Source organism: Bombina bombina, chromosome 6 (genome assembly GCF_027579735.1).
Source record: "Bombina bombina isolate aBomBom1 chromosome 6, aBomBom1.pri, whole genome shotgun sequence".
NCBI classification, from domain to species: domain Eukaryota; kingdom Metazoa; phylum Chordata; class Amphibia; order Anura; family Bombinatoridae; genus Bombina; species Bombina bombina.
This window is the reverse complement of record NC_069504.1, coordinates 42,006,928-42,025,273: the sequence shown is the minus strand read 5'-3', so window position 1 is coordinate 42,025,273 and position 18,346 is coordinate 42,006,928. Positions and strand designations below refer to the sequence as shown.

Below are 18,346 nucleotides of genomic sequence, written 5' to 3'. Positions count from 1 at the left end.
CTTGCTGATTGGTGGATACATTCATCCACTAATCAAGAACCGCTGTCCAGAGGTCTGAACCAAGAAAAAAGCTTAGATGCCTTCTTTTTTATATAAAGATAGTAAGAGAATGAAGAAAAAATGATAATAGGAGTAAATTAGAAAGTTGCTTAAAATGGCATGCTCTTTCTGAATCACAAAAGACATTTTTTGGGTTCAGTGTCCCTTTAAGCAATATATATACATTATTACAAATGTTGTAAACACTACCACTTTGCAATGGATACAAGTGAAATAACTACTTTTAAAGGGATATAAAACCCCAATTTTTTTTTGCACGATTCAGACAGAGCAGCAATTTTAAACAACTTTCTAATTTACTCCTATTATCAGTTTTTCTTTGTTCTTTTGGTATCTTTATTTGAAAAAGCAGGAATATAAGCTTAGGAGCCAGCCCATTTTTGGTTCAGTACCCTGGGTAGCGCTTGCTAATTGGTAGCTACATTTAGCCCAGGTTCTGAACCAAAAATAGGCCAGTTCCTAAGCTTACATTCCTGCTTTTCAAATAAAGATACCAAGAGAACAAATTAAAATTGATGAGGAGTAAATTAGAAAGTTGCTTAAAATTGCTGCTCTATATGAACCATGAAAGAAAAAAATTGGGTTTCATATCCCTTTAATAAAATAGAAGTAAATTCGAAAGTTTCTTAAATTTGTAAACTTTATCTGAAACTTGACAGATTCATTTGAACATTTTTGTCCCTTTAAGGGCATAAAATCCTCACGTAGAGAAATACCTTTTACATCTAACAATAGCTGCTGTTTTCTCAAACGTAACAGAGTGGGCACAAGCCAGGCTTCTTAGGCCTCTTATTATGTCTCACAGGGAATTCTTGTGCATCACTTACGTTTCATGGCCCACGTTATTTCGAATTTGCGCTAATCGTGCAGTAAGTTCCTCAGCGCTGGTTGCGTATATATATGATTTAGGTAAATCTTTGCTATGATTTTTTTATTGTAAAATAGACGTCAGAAGAGATCAGCGGGGAATTCTAAATCTGAGAACTTTTGGTCCACTTCTCTAGCTAATTATCTCTCTAGCTGCTTCTTTTTCGAAATCTGATATGTTCTCTGTCGTGCGTTCTCAGTATACGTCCTCAGTGAGTTGCTTTAAGTGCTCATGCAGATCACAAATAACTCTGTACAATTATTTCACAATAAACACTACGTTTATTAGTCATGCCGCTGTTCAAGCGTTCAAATGATTCTGAGAACAGTGATCACAACAGAATGAGTCTGACAGTATGTTGGAGTGAATTTTCACATGCAGTAGAAGCGGCGCAGCTCACAGGCAGTAACAGAAGCTGATAAAATATATCTGGGGTGAATTAGTTGAAGACTACTTGGAGATTTCTACTTTCAGATGTAAAGAAAATGTCAGCTATGTTGAATGTATTAGACAAATGAAAATTACTATGTTGTTTTTGGCCTTTTAAAGGGATACTTAGGTCAATATTGAAATGTGCACAGGTGCTTTTTAATTTTAAACAAAACCATTTTTGCAAAATACTTCCTTTAGCAAAAAAGCTTTTAGTGAAATGTATTGCAGTTTTTTCAACGTCATACACACGCATATGCTGTTAGGGCTGGTGCACCAGCATTCAAACTCAATACCTTGTCAGAGGGTCAGTAGTGGCTTATGTGACACAAATTAAGTATTCAAAAGCACAATACACACCAGCAGACTAGAAGAATTTTGCTAATGGATGTATATTGCAAAAATAATTCTATTTCAAAATGAAATACATTCATGCACGTTCCAGTTTTGACCTTTCTATCCCTTTAAGACTATTCAAATTATTGTTGGAAAACTTAATGGGAGATATTTGAGCAATAATAAAATTATCTAATCTCATAGAGCATTATATTATTGAACTATTGCTTGTAGAGAGCTATGGGCTGAATGCATAGATGCTTGTGAGGTTGCAATGTATAGTATGGTATAGGTGTATAGAAACTGAATATGAGTTTGTTGGATGATGAATACATAATGTCGGTTACATAGTAACATAGTAGATGAGGTTGAAAGAAGACAGACGTCCATTGAGTTTAACCTATACAGATCTTGATTTACAATAAAGAAGCTCCAATTGAGCTTAAGTTAATTCCTTTAAAAAGATGACCCATTCATTACAAGCAATCACTGAATTATGTTTATAGCCAGAAATGACTCTATGGTTTTGGCATTTACTTCCTCCTTAGGTAATTAGTTCCACAATTTGATTGCTCTTATAGTGAACAAAACATTTACATTGCTCTTGATTAAATCTCCTTTTCTCCAGCCTTAAATTGTAAAAAAAGAACAGAAAATTGACTTTTGTGAATGTTTTTGAATGATCAGAATCTGAGATTAAACATTTTTTTTTATTAAAGCAGATAGAGTATAAAAAATGCAGTATGAACAGGGGCAGTTGCAGCTTGTTTATTGTAAAGAATTGAGTCGGTTTGGATGCATGTGGTGAGTTAGAGGAAGCTAATTAGGTAATGTATGAATGAGAAAAGAAGAAAGATTGTTATGTAATTTGTGATGTAGGCATGTGACAAAGATGGGTCATGCTTAAGGTTAAGTGTATTGAATGATCAGTGTGGAAGTAGGTGGGAAAATGAAATTTTGAATGAGACATAAAAAAATATTCTAATTTGCACAACTTGTCAGGTTTAGACAGGTTTTTGTTTAATGAGTTTTTGATTGAGATTTATCTTAAAATTGAGAAGAGGATTGTTGTTAGGAAAAGAGGGGTTATAAATGGTATAAAAATTTGAAAGCTAATGAAGTGATAGCATTTGTTAATTTGTATTGTGTTTTTTAGTGATTGTAGAGGATTTACTTGAGGTTAGTATTTGGGAGTTAGAGAGTAATGTGGAGAGTTTGAATACTTTGTTGGAGGCCCATATAAAAGCATTATCAGTAATCACAAAGATTATGGCTGATAAGGGGCCAGATTATGAGTGGAGCACAAAATTGTGCTTTTGCAAACGTGATATTTGCGCTTCCCTCATAATACCAGCACACACAATTGTGCGCTGATATTAGAAGTGGCCCGCAATGGAAACGCAACCTCACATTCGAAGTGCATGGAATCTTTGCGCTTAGGAGAGCATCCGGCGCGGAGCGGGTCCATCCTGAAGACATCCAGCGCAGAGCATCCTCTTCATACAATCGCCGCCGTAAACTGGAACTTCAATGCAAGTGACGCCATCCATGATGGTGTCCCTTGCATTCCTATTGGCTGAAAGATTTGAGCTCTCATTCTTTTGGCTGATTGGAAAAGCCAATAGGATTTTAGCAGCTCTAATAGTATTGTCTGATTGAAATCTTTCAGCCAATAGGAATGCAAGGGACGCCATCCGGTGATATTTAGGTTGCATCGATGTCGGGGAGTAGCGGGATAGGGGTTAATAACTTTATTTAGGTTGCGGCGGGGTCAGGGAGCGGCGGGATAGGGGTTAAACATTTTAGTATAGTGACGGCGTTTAGTGACAGGGTATGAATAAAGTTGGGAAAAAACAGAATAGACACGAGATCGATTACTGCTAGTTAACAACAGTCCGATGCTCATCGCCAAATACTTGGTGTGCGGATTTTTTCATAAATAAGGAGTCGCGTATTGAGATACACGGTCGTAATGTTAGGCGATGTAAGCCGAGCTTATTGATGTTGGCAAATGCAACACATTTGATGGCTTGATAGATATCCCCGTATGACTGTACAGCAAGTTCAGATCACGTTTAGTGATTTTATGTTAAATGTATGTTACGTGCCCATTACTGGCAGATTGCTTGACTGATTGGGTGCATAATAATAGTTATCACTAAACCTTCCTTAGATAAAGTCTAGAAAATACAGATATTTTGCAGAAATGCTTTTAATTGAATTCACTTTTACACCCCATTAACTGAGGACATAAAACCATTATTATATATATACTATATATATACGTATCAACTTCCCAGACGTTTCCCGAAACGTCACATTAAAGGCATCTGTAATCTAAAGTCCAGCGGGTGCAAGCCTGTTTTTGTTTTTCTATTATGATTATCTGCATGCACCCTGGTAATTTAACTCTCTCTCTCTCATTGTTAAACTCTAACATTGTCATTTGTGTTTTTTCTTTAGGGAGAAAAGGGGGATTCTGGATTTGTAGGTGATCCTGGTGAAAAGGGGGAGAAGGTATGGTATTCTACTTTACCCATATGAGTGTGAGAAGTTTAAGAGACATAGAAGTCTATTACAATTGCCTTTTTCCATACCACTAATATTTTATATTTTCAAAAAATGTAGCAGCACCGCTCTGTGGTCATCCAAAATGTATTTAGCCACTAACATAGTAAAGCAGCTAATCGGCAACCTTTCAGGTAGACGCCCTTATTCATGCTATTATAATAACAGCCTAAATCACTTTAAATAGCCCTACAGGCTGCACCTCCCAAACAATTAACCATTTTTACTGATACACCTGCTTCTCAGGTAACTATTTGCACCACATACCCCCTCTAATAGTCAGAATGAATAAGTAATAAAAACACATATACAGGTTATGTAAAAAATCACTGCATAAGATGTATTTTAAAATGCGACCAGTCAAGCTCACTATTTATTCCCTGTGAAATAAGTGTATTCAATTTATAAAAATAATAATATTTTATATTGAGAAACCCCAGCAAAGTTATTCCATAATTTTTACCCACTTCATTTATGAGCACTTTAAATTCACTAAAATGTGGGTGTTGCGCCAAGTGCATATTGTACTACTGCCTGAAGCTCTAATTTTAGCATTCTGTCAGAAAGGGGGTTAATCACTGCCCTCTAGGTGTCTGGCAAGGTGAGGAACAATGGAGTTAACTAAATATCTATATATCTGACAAATGGGGTAATAATTCTTCATTATGAGTTTGATGTGAACTGATTAATTACTGCTCTGTATACAGTATAATTAGTGCTAAGACTCTGTACGACTGAAAGGGATCTGGAGCTGGCTATAACTATCAGCCCAAAAAAATAATCAAGCTATGAATTGAATCTGGTTACCTGGGAGGGGGCATCTGACCGCTCCATGTCTCTCTGGCATCTGGTTCTTAAAAAAGTATGAACTGAGCTAAAATAGCTTTACGTGGGATACTAACCATCTTCAGATTTCCTAATGCCTAGGGCAGCACAAAAGCTAAATTCATCACTGCATATACAGTGACTGACATCTAAAAATAAGCAATTTAAATTATTTTTTTACATACATAAACTATTTCTCTAAAACTCTGGCTAAAGGACAAATGACATTGTATCATGGGGTTTCCAGACAAAGATACACAGATTTATACGGTTTTGACATTAAAGGGACATTAAACACCTACAGATATAAATATAAATGGATTAATTACATGTAGTAAAACAACTTTGCAATATACTTTCATTATTTATTTGGGTCTCTTTTCCTGTAATTTAATTCTAAATAATTGTGGGCTTTTCAATTCATGTTAAACAAAGTGCAGACACGGCTATATTCCACACAGCCATTGGTTGCACACTCTAGTAAGCCATTTATAACCATGCCTAATTGACCTCACTCAGTGTATGGCAGTGCCCACTGTTTTATAAACATTAACCTTATCCTTATTAATAAGCATCACATGTATGGCTTGGATGCATAGTGTAGTAAAATACATGAGCACTTATGCTACAGATTTTTGTTTAATCTGTTTGTATTTAACCTGTATAACCAATGCTTTTTGGTGTGTATTGTACAATGTGATTGTGTTTTCTTTTTTGTAACCATAGCATTTTAATAACTTTATGGTTGGCTGATACACATTTTTTTGTGTTTTGCATATCTCTTCTTAAAGGGACATAATATTCATATGCTAAATCACTTGAAAGCGATGGAGCATAACTGTAAACAGCTCACAAGAAAATATCACCTGAGCATCTCTTCAGCTCACCAGAGTAAGTGCTGTGTAAACAGTTATGCTTCAGCTGCTCTCCAGCATCAAGTAAAAAATATAAATAAAGAACAGCCAATCAGCTTTAGCAGTGCTGAGGTAATGCTTTGCCTTTGCTGTGATCTCATGAGATTTCATAGAACTTAAAGGTATAGGAAAGTCAAAATTAAACTTGCATGCTTCAGATAGAGCAGGTCATTTCTCTTGTTAAGTGTATCCAGTCCACGGATCATCCATTACTTATGGGATATTAACTCCTCCCCAACAGGAAGTGCAAGAGGATTCACCCAGCAGAGCTGCTATATAGCTCCTCCCCTAACTGCCATTATCAGTCATTCTCTTGCACCCAACGAATAGATAGGATGTGTGAGAGGACTGTGGTGATTATACTTAGTTTCATACCTTCAATCAAAAGTTTGTTATTTTATAATAGCACCGGAGTGTGTTATTCCTTCTCTGGTAGAATTTGAAGAAGAATCTACCTGAGTTTTTCTATGATTTTAGCCGGAGTAGTTAAGATCATATTGCTGTTTCTCGGCCATCTGAGGAGAGGTAAACTTCAGATCAGGGGACAGCGGGCAGATTAATCTGCAAAGAGGTATGTAGCAGCTTATTATTTTCTGACAATGGAATTGATGAGAAAATTCTGCCATACCGATATAATGTAAACTCAGCCTTAAATGCAGTAGCAGCAACTGGTATCAGGCTGTCATGTATGTATATTTTACACTTCAGTATTCTGGGGAATGGCACTTCACTGGAATTATACTGTATGCATAAAACTTTAGCCTAATTTGCAGGGACTAGCAACAGGCTTTTTAATAACAGTCAATTTATTAATGTTAAACGTTTTTTGCTGGCATGTAAAATCTGGGTGAAAAAATGTTTTGGGCACTATTTTTTTCCACTTGGCAGTCGTTTTATTTAATTTATGACAGTTTACTGATCTCTCTCACTGTTATGTGTGAGGGGGAGGGGCCTTTTTTGGTGCTTTTGCTACGCATCAAAAAATTCAGTCAGAAGTTTATTGTCTTCCCTGCATGATCCGGTTCATCTCTACAGAACTCAGGGGTCTTCAAAACTTGTTTTGAGGGAGGTAATCACTCACAGCAGAGCTGTGAGATTGTAGTTGACTGTGATAAAAAAACGTTTATTTCTGTATTTTTTTTTTTTTTTTCTGCTATCAGGGTTAGTTATCCTTTGCTAATCGGAGCAATCCTTTGCTAAAATTGTGTTTTTTACAAAGATTTGATGCTATAACTTTTCAGTTTATTAATTTTTAACTGTCAGAACTTTTTCTGTGCTTCTTATAGGCACAGTACGTTTTCATATTATAGTAAATTACTTGAAAAGTATTTCCAAGTTGCTAGTTTATTTGCTAGTGTGTTAAACATGTCTGATTCAGAGGAAGATATCTGTGCTATATGTGCTAAAGCCAAAGTGGAGCCCAATAGAAATTTATGTACTAACTGTATTGATGCTACTTTAAATAAAAGTCAATCTGTACAAATTGAACATATTTCACCAAACAACGAGGGGAGAGTTATGCCGATTAACTCGCTTCACGTGTCAGTACCTGCATCTCCCGCTCGGGAGGTGCGTGATATTGTAGCGCCGAGTACATCTGGGCGGCCATTACAAATCACATTACAGGATATGGCTACTGTTATGACTGAAGTTTTGGCTAAATTACCAGAACTAAGAGGTAAGCGTGATCACTCTGGGGTGAGAACAGAGTGCGCTGATAATATTAGGGCCATGTCAGACACTGCGTCACAATTTGCAGAACATGAGGACGGAGAGCTTCATTCTGCGGGTGACGGTTCTGATCCAAACAAACTGGATTCAGATATTTCAAATTTTAAATTTAAGCTGGAAAACCTCCGTGTATTACTAGGGGAGGTGTTAGCGGCTCTGAATGATTGTAACACAGTTGCAATACCAGAGAAAATGTGTAGGTTGGATAAATATTTTGCGGGTACCGGCGAGTACTGACGTTTTTCCTATACCTAAGAGACTTACTGAAATTGTTACTAAGGAGTGGGATAGACCCGGTGTGCCGTTCTCACCCCCTCCGATATTTAGAAAGATGTTTCCAATAGACGCCACCACACGGGACTTATGGCAAACGGTCCCTAAGGTGGAGGGAGCAGTTTCTACTTTAGCTAAGCGTACCACTATCCCGGTGGAGGATAGCTGTGCCTTTTCAGATCCAATGGATAAAAAGTTAGAGGGTTACCTTAAGAAAATGTTTGTTCAACAAGGTTTTATATTGCAACCTCTTGCATGCATTGCGCCTGTCACGGCTGCAGCAGCATTTTGGTTTGAGTCTCTGGAAGAGATACTTGAATCAGCTCCATTAGATGAGATTACACACAAGCTTAAAGCCCTTAAGTTAGCTAACTCATTTATTTCAGATGCCGTAGTACATTTAACTAAACTTACGGCTAAGAATTCCGGATTCGCCATTCAAGCACGCAGAGCACTGTGGCTAAAATCCTGGTCAGCTGACGTTACTTCTAAATCTAAATTGCTTAATATACCTTTCAAAGGGCAGACCTTATTCGGGCCCGGGTTGAAAGAAATTATCGCTGACATTACAGGAGGTAAAGGCCATGCCCTGCCTCAAGACAGAGCCAAACCTAAGGCTAGACAGTCTAATTTTCGTTGCTTTCGTAATTTCAAAGCAGGAGCAGCATCAACTTCCTCTGCACCAAAACAGGAAGGAGCTGTTGCTCGCTACAGACAAGGCTGGAGACCTAACCAGTCCTGGAACAAGGGCAAGCAGGCCAGGAAACCTTCTGCTGCCCCTAAGACAGCATGAATCGAGGGCCCCCGATCCGGGAACGGATCTAGTGGGGGGCAGACTTTCTCTCTTCGCCCAGGCTTGGGCAAGAGATGTCCAGGATCCCTGGGCGTTAGAGATCATATCTCAGGGATACCTTCTAGACTTCAAATTCTCTCCCCCAAGAGGGAGATTTCATCTGTCAAGGTTGTCAACAAACCAAATAAAGAAAGAGGCGTTTCTACGCTGCGTACAAGATCTTTTATTAATGGGAGTGATCCAACTGGTTCCGCGGTCGGAACAAGGACAAGGGTTTTACTCAAATCTGTTTGTGGTTCCCAAAAAAGAGGGAACTTTCAGGCCAATCTTGGATTTAAAGATCCTAAACAAATTCCTAAGAGTTCCATCGTTCAAAATGGAAACTATTCGGACAATTTTACCCATGATCCAAAAGGGTCAGTACATGACCACAGTGGATTTAAAGGATGCTTACCTTCACATACCGATTCACAAAGATCATTACCGGTATCTAAGGTTTGCCTTTCTAGACAGGCATTACCAGTTTGTAGCTCTTCCATTCGGATTGGCTACGGCTCAGAGAATCTTCACAAAGGTTCTGGGTGCTCTTCTGGCGGTACTAAGACCGCGAGGAATTGCGGTAGCTCCGTACCTAGACGACATTCTGATACAAGCTTCAAGCTTTCAAACTGCCAAGTCTCATACAGAGTTAGTACTGGCATTTCTAAGGTCGCATGGATGGAAGGTGAACGAAAAGAAGAGTTCTCTCTTTCCACTCACAAGAGTTCCCTTCTTGGGGACTCTTATAGATTCTGTAGAAATGAAGATTTACCTGACAGAAGACAGGTTAACAAAGCTTCAAAATGCATGCCGTGTCCTTCATTCCATTCAACACCCATCAGTAGCTCAATGCATGGAGGTGATCGGCTTAATGGTAGCAGCAATGGACATAGTACCCTTTGCACGTCTACATCTCAGACCGCTGCAATTGTGCATGCTAAGTCAGTGGAATGGGGATTACTCAGACTTGTCCGCTACTCTGAATCTGGATCAAGAGACCAGAAATTCTCTTCTATGGTGGCTTTCTCGGCCACATCTGTCCAGGGGGATGCCATTCAGCAGGCCGGACTGGACAATTGTAACAACAGACGCCAGCCTACTAGGTTGGGGCGCTGTCTGGAATTCTCTGAAGGCTCAGGGACAATGGAATCAGGAGGAGAGTCTCCTACCAATAAACATTCTGGAATTGAGAGCAGTTCTCAATGCCCTTCTGGCTTGGCCCCAGTTAACAACTCGGGGGTTCATCAGGTTTCAGTCGGACAACATCACGACTGTAGCTTACATCAACCATCAGGGAGGGACAAGAAGCTCCCTAGCAATGATGGAAGTATCAAAGATAATTCACTGGGCAGAGTCTCACTCTTGCCACCTGTCAGCAATCCACATCCCGGGAGTGGAGAACTGGGAGGCGGATTTCTTAAGTCGTCAGACTTTTCATCTGGGGGAGTGGGAACTTCATCCGGAGGTCTTTGCCCAAATACTTTGACGTTGGGGCAAACCAGAGATAGATCTCATGGCGTCTCGACAGAACGCCAAGCTTCCTCGTTACGGGTCCAGATCCAGGGATCCGGGAGCGGTTCTGATAGATGCTTTGACAGCACCTTGGACCTTCGGGATGGCTTATGTGTTTCCACCCTTCCCGATGCTTCCTCGATTGATTGCCAGAATCAAACAGGAGAGAGCATCAGTGATTCTAATAGCGCCTGCATGGCCACGCAGGACTTGGTATGCAGATCTAGTGGACATGTCATCCTGTCCACCTTGGTCGCTACCTCTGAAACAGGACCTTCTGATCCAGGGTCCCTTCAAACATCAAAATCTAATTTCTCTGAAGCTGACTGCTTGGAAATTGAACGCTTGATTTTATCAAAACGTGGTTTTTCTGAGTCAGTTATTGATACCTTAATACAGGCTAGGAAGCCTGTTACCAGAAAGATTTACCATAAGATATGGCGCAAATACTTATATTGGTGCGAATCCAAGAGTTACTCATGGAGTAAGGTTAGGATTCCGAGGATATTGTCTTTTCTACAAGAAGGTTTAGAAAAGGGTTTATCCGCTAGTTCCTTAAAGGGACAGATTTCAGCTCTGTCCATTCTTTTACACAAACGTCTGTCAGAAGTTCCGGACGTTCAAGCTTTTTGTCAGGCTTTAGCTAGGATCAAGCCTGTGTTTAAAACTGTTGCTCCACCATGGAGTTTGAACTTAGTTCTTAATGTTTTACAGGGGGTTCCGTTTAAACCCCTTCATTCCATTGATATCAAGTTGTTATCTTGGAAAGTTCTGTTTTTAATGGCGATTTCCTCGGCTCGAAGAGTCTCTGAGTTATCTGCCTTACATTGTGATTCTCCTTATCTGATTTTTCATTCAGACAAGGTAGTTCTGCGTACTAAACCTGGGTTCCTACCTAAGGTGGTCACTAACAGGAATATCAATCAAGAGATTGTGGTTACATCTTTGTGTCCTAATCCTTCTTCGAAAAAGGAACGTCTGCTACACAATCTAGATGTAGTCCGTGCCCTGAAATTTTATCTACAGGCAACTAAGGATTTTCGACAAACGTCTTCCCTGTTTGTCGTTTATTCTGGTCAGAGGAGAGGTCAAAAAGCTTTGGCTACCTCTCTCTCCTTTTGGCTTCGTAGCATAATACGGTTAGCCTATGAGACTGCTGGACAGCAGCCTCCTGAAAGAATTACAGCACATTCTACTAGAGCTGTGGCTTCCACTTGGGCCTTTAAGAATGAGGCTTCTGTTGAACAGATTTGCAAGGCTGCAACTTGGTCTTCTCTTCATACTTTTTACAAATTTGACACTTTTGCTTCTTCGGAGGCTGTTTTTGGGAGAAAGGTTCTTCAGGCAGTGGTTCCTTCCGTATAAAGAGCCTGCCTGTCCCTCCCGTCATCCGTGTACTTTAGCTTTGGTATTGGTATCCCATAAGTAATGGATGATCCGTGGACTGGATACACTTAACAAGAGAAAACATAATTTATGCTTACCTGATAAATTTGTTTCTCTTGTAGTGTATCCAGTCCACGGCCCGCCCTGTCACTTTAAGGCAGGTAATTTTTCCATTAAACTACAGTCACCACTGTACCCTATGGTTTTCCTTTCTCTGCATGTTTTCGGTCGAATGACTGGTAATGGCAGTTAGGGGAGGAGCTATATAGCAGCTCTGCTAGGTGAATCCTCTTGCACTTCCTGTTGGGGAGGAGTTAATATCCCATAAGTAATGGATGATCCGTGGACTGGATACACTACAAGAGAAACAAATTTATCAGGTAAGCATAAATTATGTTTTTAAGTCACTTTTAAATTCACTTCTACTTTCAAATGTGCTTCGTTCTCTTAGTATCCCTTGTTAAAAAATGAATACGCACATATCCTACACTAGTGGGAGCTGTGCCTGCACATGACAGATGCACACTTCCTACAAAGTCCTGGAACAAACATCCTGACTGGCTGCGTAAAGTCTCTACAGTGGCAGGGTCGGCTCCAAGGGGGGGCTTTGGGGGGCAATGCCCACCCAAATGGAATGCTGTGCCCCCTCAAAACACAGGATTTGTTAAAATTATTATTTTTTTAATTGTTTTACTTTTTTTTTTTTTTTTGCCCCGCAACTTTTCTGGGGGTGGGGCCCTTGTGCACGCTCAAATGTCACACTGTGCAGTCAGTCAGGTCTCAGACTCTCAGCCCATTGCTTCAGCTCATCAAAAAATACATTAATTGGTGCAGCTCAGCCAGAAGCTTTTCCTATTGGCTGGCTGCTTTTGGCGCGCAGATTTGCTCTGAGTCTGAGCCCTGACTGCACGCAGACAGCCGTGCTGGAGCAGAGGAATTTTAGGAAACAGGCATCAACAGATGATAAGGTAAGAGCTATTATTAGCCTCCCTCCCCAAGTCCTCTAATACTCCCTCCTGCTTAGCTGAATGCGTGCCTGTCCGTGTCATTACTGATTTAGTGCGGGTCACAGCCGGTCACCCTCCCTGCCTGCACTTACTAACAGATCCACGGAAACCAAAGAAAATAAACTGTTTGTTTATTTTCTTTGGTTTCTGTTCCTGAGTGCCTCTCTATCACTGCTCTCCCGACTCCAGTCCTATCTGGTATTGCTGGTGGTGTGCCCTGAGCGAGGTGCTGCCTAGAATCATGTGTATTGAGCTCAGCAGGTCTAAGCTTTGGTATGTGGGTCCTGTTTCTTTCCTGTGTATAGCTGTTCTTTTCACCCATTACTATCAGGGCATAGTTCTCTCTCTCTGTGACCATCTGATGTCAGGTAACTGTGTGGCCTTTTACAAGCAGCCCCTGCCTCTGTATAATGTAAATCAACTTATTAATTTCAGTACTAATTGTCTTCAGTAGTTACTTTCACTTCTCTGCAGTCTCCTTTTAATAAGAAATCACTATATGTTATTATGGAGATCTCACATTGCTTTGTCTATGTGCTGTCTGTGCTCAGGGCAGTCTCTTGTTATCATAACAGTCTCTTGTTATCACACTATGTGCTGTCAGTGTGATAACAAGAGACTGCCCTGAGCACAGACAGCACATAGTGTGATAACAAGAGACTGCCCTGAGCACAATGTGCTGTCTGTTCTCAGGGCAGTCTCTTGTTATCACACTATGTGCTGTCTGTGCTCAGGGCAGTCTCTTGTTATCATAACAGTCTCTTGCTATCACACTATGTGCTGTCAGTGTGATAACAAGAGACTGCCCTGAGCACAGACAGCACATAGTGTGATAACAAGAGACTGCCCTGAGCACAGACAGCACATAGTGTGATAACAAGAGACTGCCCTGAGCACAGACAGCACATAGTGTGATAACAAGAGACTGCCCTGAGCACAGACAGCACATAGTGTGATAACAAGAGACTGCCCAGAGCACAGACAGCACATAGTGTGATAACAAGAGACTGCCCTGAGCACAGACATCACATAGTGTGATAACAAGAGACTGCCCTGAGCACAGACAGCACATAGTGTGATAACAAGAGACTGCCCTGAGCACAATGTGCTGTCTGTGCTCAGGGCAGTCTCTTGTTATCACACTATGTGCTGTCTCTGCTCAGGGCAGTCTCTTGTTATCACACTATGTGCTGTCAGTGTGATAACAAGAGACTGCCCTGAGCACCGACAGCACATAGTGTGATAACAAGAGACTGCCCTGAGCACAGACAGCACATAGTGTGATAACAAGAGACTTCCCTGAGCACAGACAGCACATAGTGTGATAACAAGAGACTTCCCTGAGCACAGACAGCACATAGTGTGATAACAAGAGACTGCCCTGAGCCCAGACAGCACATAGTGTGATAACAAGAGACTGCCCTGAGCACAGGCAGCACATAGTGTGATAACAAGAGACTGCCCTGAGCACAGACAGCACATAGTGTGATAGCAAGAGACTGCCCTGAGCACAGACAGCACATAGTGTGATAACAAGAGACTGCCCTGAGCACAATGTGCTGTCTGTTCTCAGGGCAGTCTCTTGTTATCACACTATGTGCTGTCTGTGCTCAGGGCAGTCTCTTGTTATCACACTATGTGCTGTCTCTGTTACCCCCAGCCCAGCTATGTAAGGCAAGTTAATGAGTTCCAGCTCTCCCTTTCCTCTGTTGCAAACTTTCCTCCCACATGCAAGGGCTTAGGGCTGATTCAAAAAAACAAATAAAACATTGCAGACTGACTTCATCCCATATCCCATTTATATTAATTTAATTTTAATGTCTTGTCCTGGTATTTATTGGTTAGAAAGTTGGTTCCTAAATAATAATAATAAAAAAGCAGAAGCATTGCTATAGTACATTGTGATCTAATAGGGATGTTACGTGTCGGCTCTAAGGTTTGTTAAAGGTATCAGGAATTTGCCATTTACTGTATGTGCTTGAATACATAACTGTGTGCAGCTTGGCTCATTATATTGCCTGTAGGATGTATGTGCACATACCTGTGTTATTCATGTGTCCTATTGCTTGTGTGTGCTGTCAGCTGATTGCCATTTCATTATTATTGTGAGTCTGAATTGCTTGACATGTTTTGTTAGTGACACTCGGAAATGCTTTTAATGTAGCTGAATAAACAATAAACACATCCTAACAATTTGTCTTGCAAGGCCATAAACTGTCTTGTCTTGACATGATTGGGATTTGAGAATGAGTTTAAGAGTTTTGGATCATGGTGATTAAGGGGTGAATTGTTTTTAAGGAGCTATTGCACTGGGGGTCTCAAGTTTAATGGCACTGCATAGGATTTAGACTTCATTCTTTTACCTACTGATTTAGCACATATTCTCCAAATGTTAATAGTGGGGGATAAGACAGTCAGAAGCTACACTTTCCTGCAGAATATGTAGGTCTGCTCTTATTTTGACTCTCATACATGCTTTGTAAATGCGTGCCCCCTCGTGAAAAAAAAATGCCCCCCCATTTAATTTGTTCTGGAGCCAACCCTGTACAGTGGGGTGTGAATACTTAGGAAATTGTAGGTAAAATATCTTCCTTTTTTACATAGAGATGCTTTCCTGCATCACTTTCATAGGATTGAACATTTGGGTATCATGTTCCTTTAATTGTGGTATGACACTCAGATTTCCATATCTGACTAGCTTCAACATTCAGTCCCCATTACATATGCGGCGTCGCCCGCAAAAGCTGGCGACGCCGTTTTTTGCACGGTTTTGGTATCCTATATACAGCGACGCATATAAATGCGGCACGTATATTTCACCCGTCGTCCGCAATTTTTACTCCCATAGGCTAACATGGGACCGTGTTGCAAATCGGTATCATATATCCAGCGCAAGGACTTACGTGGTGAAAATGGAGAAATCTTACTCCATTTTTACCTTTCCATAAAAGGCAGCCGTAGCAGGCCTTGCACTGAGTATGGGAGCACCGTAACTCCCGAAAATGCCTGCAAAAATAAACTAACACCTAACGCATGCGCAATGTCTATCTACCTGTCAACCACAATCCCCCACCGCAATAACTAATAAAGTGTATTAACCCCTAAATCTGCCATCAAACCCATACTGCAAGTAATACCTAAAGTATTAACCCCTAAATCTGCTGATTTGAATAGCCAATAGAATTTCAGTAGCTCTCATCCTATTGGCTGATAACAGCCAATAGGATTTGACTAGCTCTCATCCTATTGACTGATTTGAATTTGAAGAATCAAATCAGCCAATAGGAATTCAAAGGAACGCTATTTTTAATCGCGTCCCTTGAATTCTCTATCGAGTGTGCAACGAAGATTGTACGAAGAGGATCCTCCATGCTCCATGGCTCCGCGGTCTCCGGTCTTCAGTTCCAGGATCGCCGTTCTTCAGTTCCAGAGTCGACGGTCTTCAGCTCCGCGGTCTTCAGTCTTCTACTCCACTCCGCGAAGGATGTTCCAGGAAGACGAAAGAAGAGGTCGCCGCTTGGAAGAAGACTTCACCGCCTGGAACAGGACCTTCTCCGCCGGACTTCAGGAACGGTGAGTAGCAGCATGGGGCTTAGACTTAGGGTTTTTTAAGTATTTTTTTTTAATTCTATTTAGATAGGGTGGGCAGTAAAAGAGCTAAATGCCCTTTTACGGGCGATGCCCAACAAATGCCCTTTTCAGGGCAATGGGTAGTTTAGGGTTTTTAGTGTTAGGTTATTTTATTTAGGGGGCTTTGGTGGGTGGGGGGTTTTACTGTTAGGGGGGCTTTGTGTATTTTCTTGTAAAAGAACTGATTATCTTGGGGCAATGCCCTGCAAAAAGCCCTTTTAAGGGGTACTGGTAGTTTATTAGAGTAGGGGGTGTTTTTATTTTGGGGGGGGGGCTTTTTATTTTCATAGGGATTAGCTATAATTTTTTAAAATTTGCTCATTTTCTTTTTTATTTTCTGTAATCTTAGATTTTTTTATTTTCTGTAATTCTAGTTTAAAGGGACAGTCTACTCCAGAAGTTTGATTAGACTGTCCCTTTACACTTATACTTAGTGTATTTGTATTTTTAGTGTTAGTTTTTTTTAATTTAATAGTAACTTTAGTATTTTGTAAATTAGGTTTCTTGCGTTGTGGGCTTTGGCGGTTTAGGGGTTAATAGTTTTAATGGGTTTATTGTGTTGTAGGTTAATGGCGGATTAGGGGTTAATAGTTTTAATAGTTATTTTGTGATGTTGGGGTTGGCGGATATAGGGGGTTAATAATTTAGTTATTACTTGCGGTGTGGGTTTGATGGCGGATATAGAGGTTAATAGTTTAATTAGGCTTATTGCGTTGTGGGGGTTTGTCGGTCTAGTTGTTAATACATTTATTATTAGTAGTGAGAGGGGGGGATTGCGGATATAGGGGTTTTTATGTGTCAGGCTTATTTTTGGGAGGCATGTTAGACTTTTACGGGAGATTTGTTATTTTCTTTACTTTTCTTAGGCGCCGGCAGTTTCTAAAGTGCCGTAAGTCACTGGCGACTCCAGAAATTTGTATTTACGCTCATTTCTGGACATCGCTAGTTTATCAGACCCCGATGTGCGAGGTGAAATTATGGGCGGCACGGGTTGCAGCGCTTGCGCTGAATCCTGCGCCGTATATGTAATCGCGCCCCATGAGTTTAGTATATTCAACATGAATAGCAATTTTAGCAACAACAAAGAAGTTTTAGTGAATTACCATTATTTTATTTACATATTTTATATTTCTACCATAGTTTTTTTTTTTACTTTACTCATTCAAAGACTGCACTGAAATGATAGTGACCCTGTTTCTCAGTTGCTATGTAAATAACCCACATATGATAATACTATTAGTTTAATTTCACTGTAATATATAAATACTCACAATGTGTAGGAAGGTACAAACTCGCTCAATATGGTAATGTATTTAAATCCTATTAAACTAGTTATTTTTATCTTACAAACGTATATTTCTTACAATATGCGTCCAACACATGTTCTGCTGATTGAAGTCCTTTCCAATTACACACACATTAGTGGGTGTACAGCCTAATGACTTCCCCTGTAGTAAAGTTATTTGTAGCCCGTGGAAATGATGTATTTTTTATATGTATAATTCATTGATTATAGAAGTTAGGAAATTAGTCATTATTGATGCTTTTAGTTATATTAGTTTTTCTTGTAACACAAGCTCAGCAGTACTAGACAATAGTAAAACCATTTAGCTAAATGACTGACCTTTTTCATGTGCATATCTAAAATAACATGGTAAAACACAAAAGCATACACTTAAAGGGACATCCAACCCAAAATATTTATTTCATGATTCAGATACATTTTTCAACAACTTTCCAATTTACTTCTATTATCAATTTTGCTTCCTTCTCATGGTATCCTTTACTGAAGGAACAGCAACGCACTACTGGGAACTAGCTAAACACATCAGTAAGCCCATTACTGCAATGTGCAGTCACCACTCAGCTGCTAGAACCCAGCTCCTGAGCCTACACAGGTATGCTTTTTAACAAAGGATACAAAAAAACAAACAAATCAGATAATAAAAGTAAATTGGAAATTGTTTAAAATTGC

General features: G+C 40.0%; 1 protein-coding gene across 1 annotated transcript in view; it reads left to right on the top strand.

Moving 5' to 3' along the window:
• The window catches only part of LOC128664316 (collagen alpha-1(VII) chain-like), a 913,939-nt gene that overhangs the window by 678,990 nt on the left and 216,603 nt on the right, over window positions 1-18,346 (top strand). Inside the window, exon 90 of the mRNA XM_053719156.1 lies at window positions 4,157-4,210. Within this exon, the coding sequence (XP_053575131.1) occupies window positions 4,157-4,210 (54 nt within the window). The remainder of the gene's footprint in view (window positions 1-4,156; window positions 4,211-18,346) is intronic.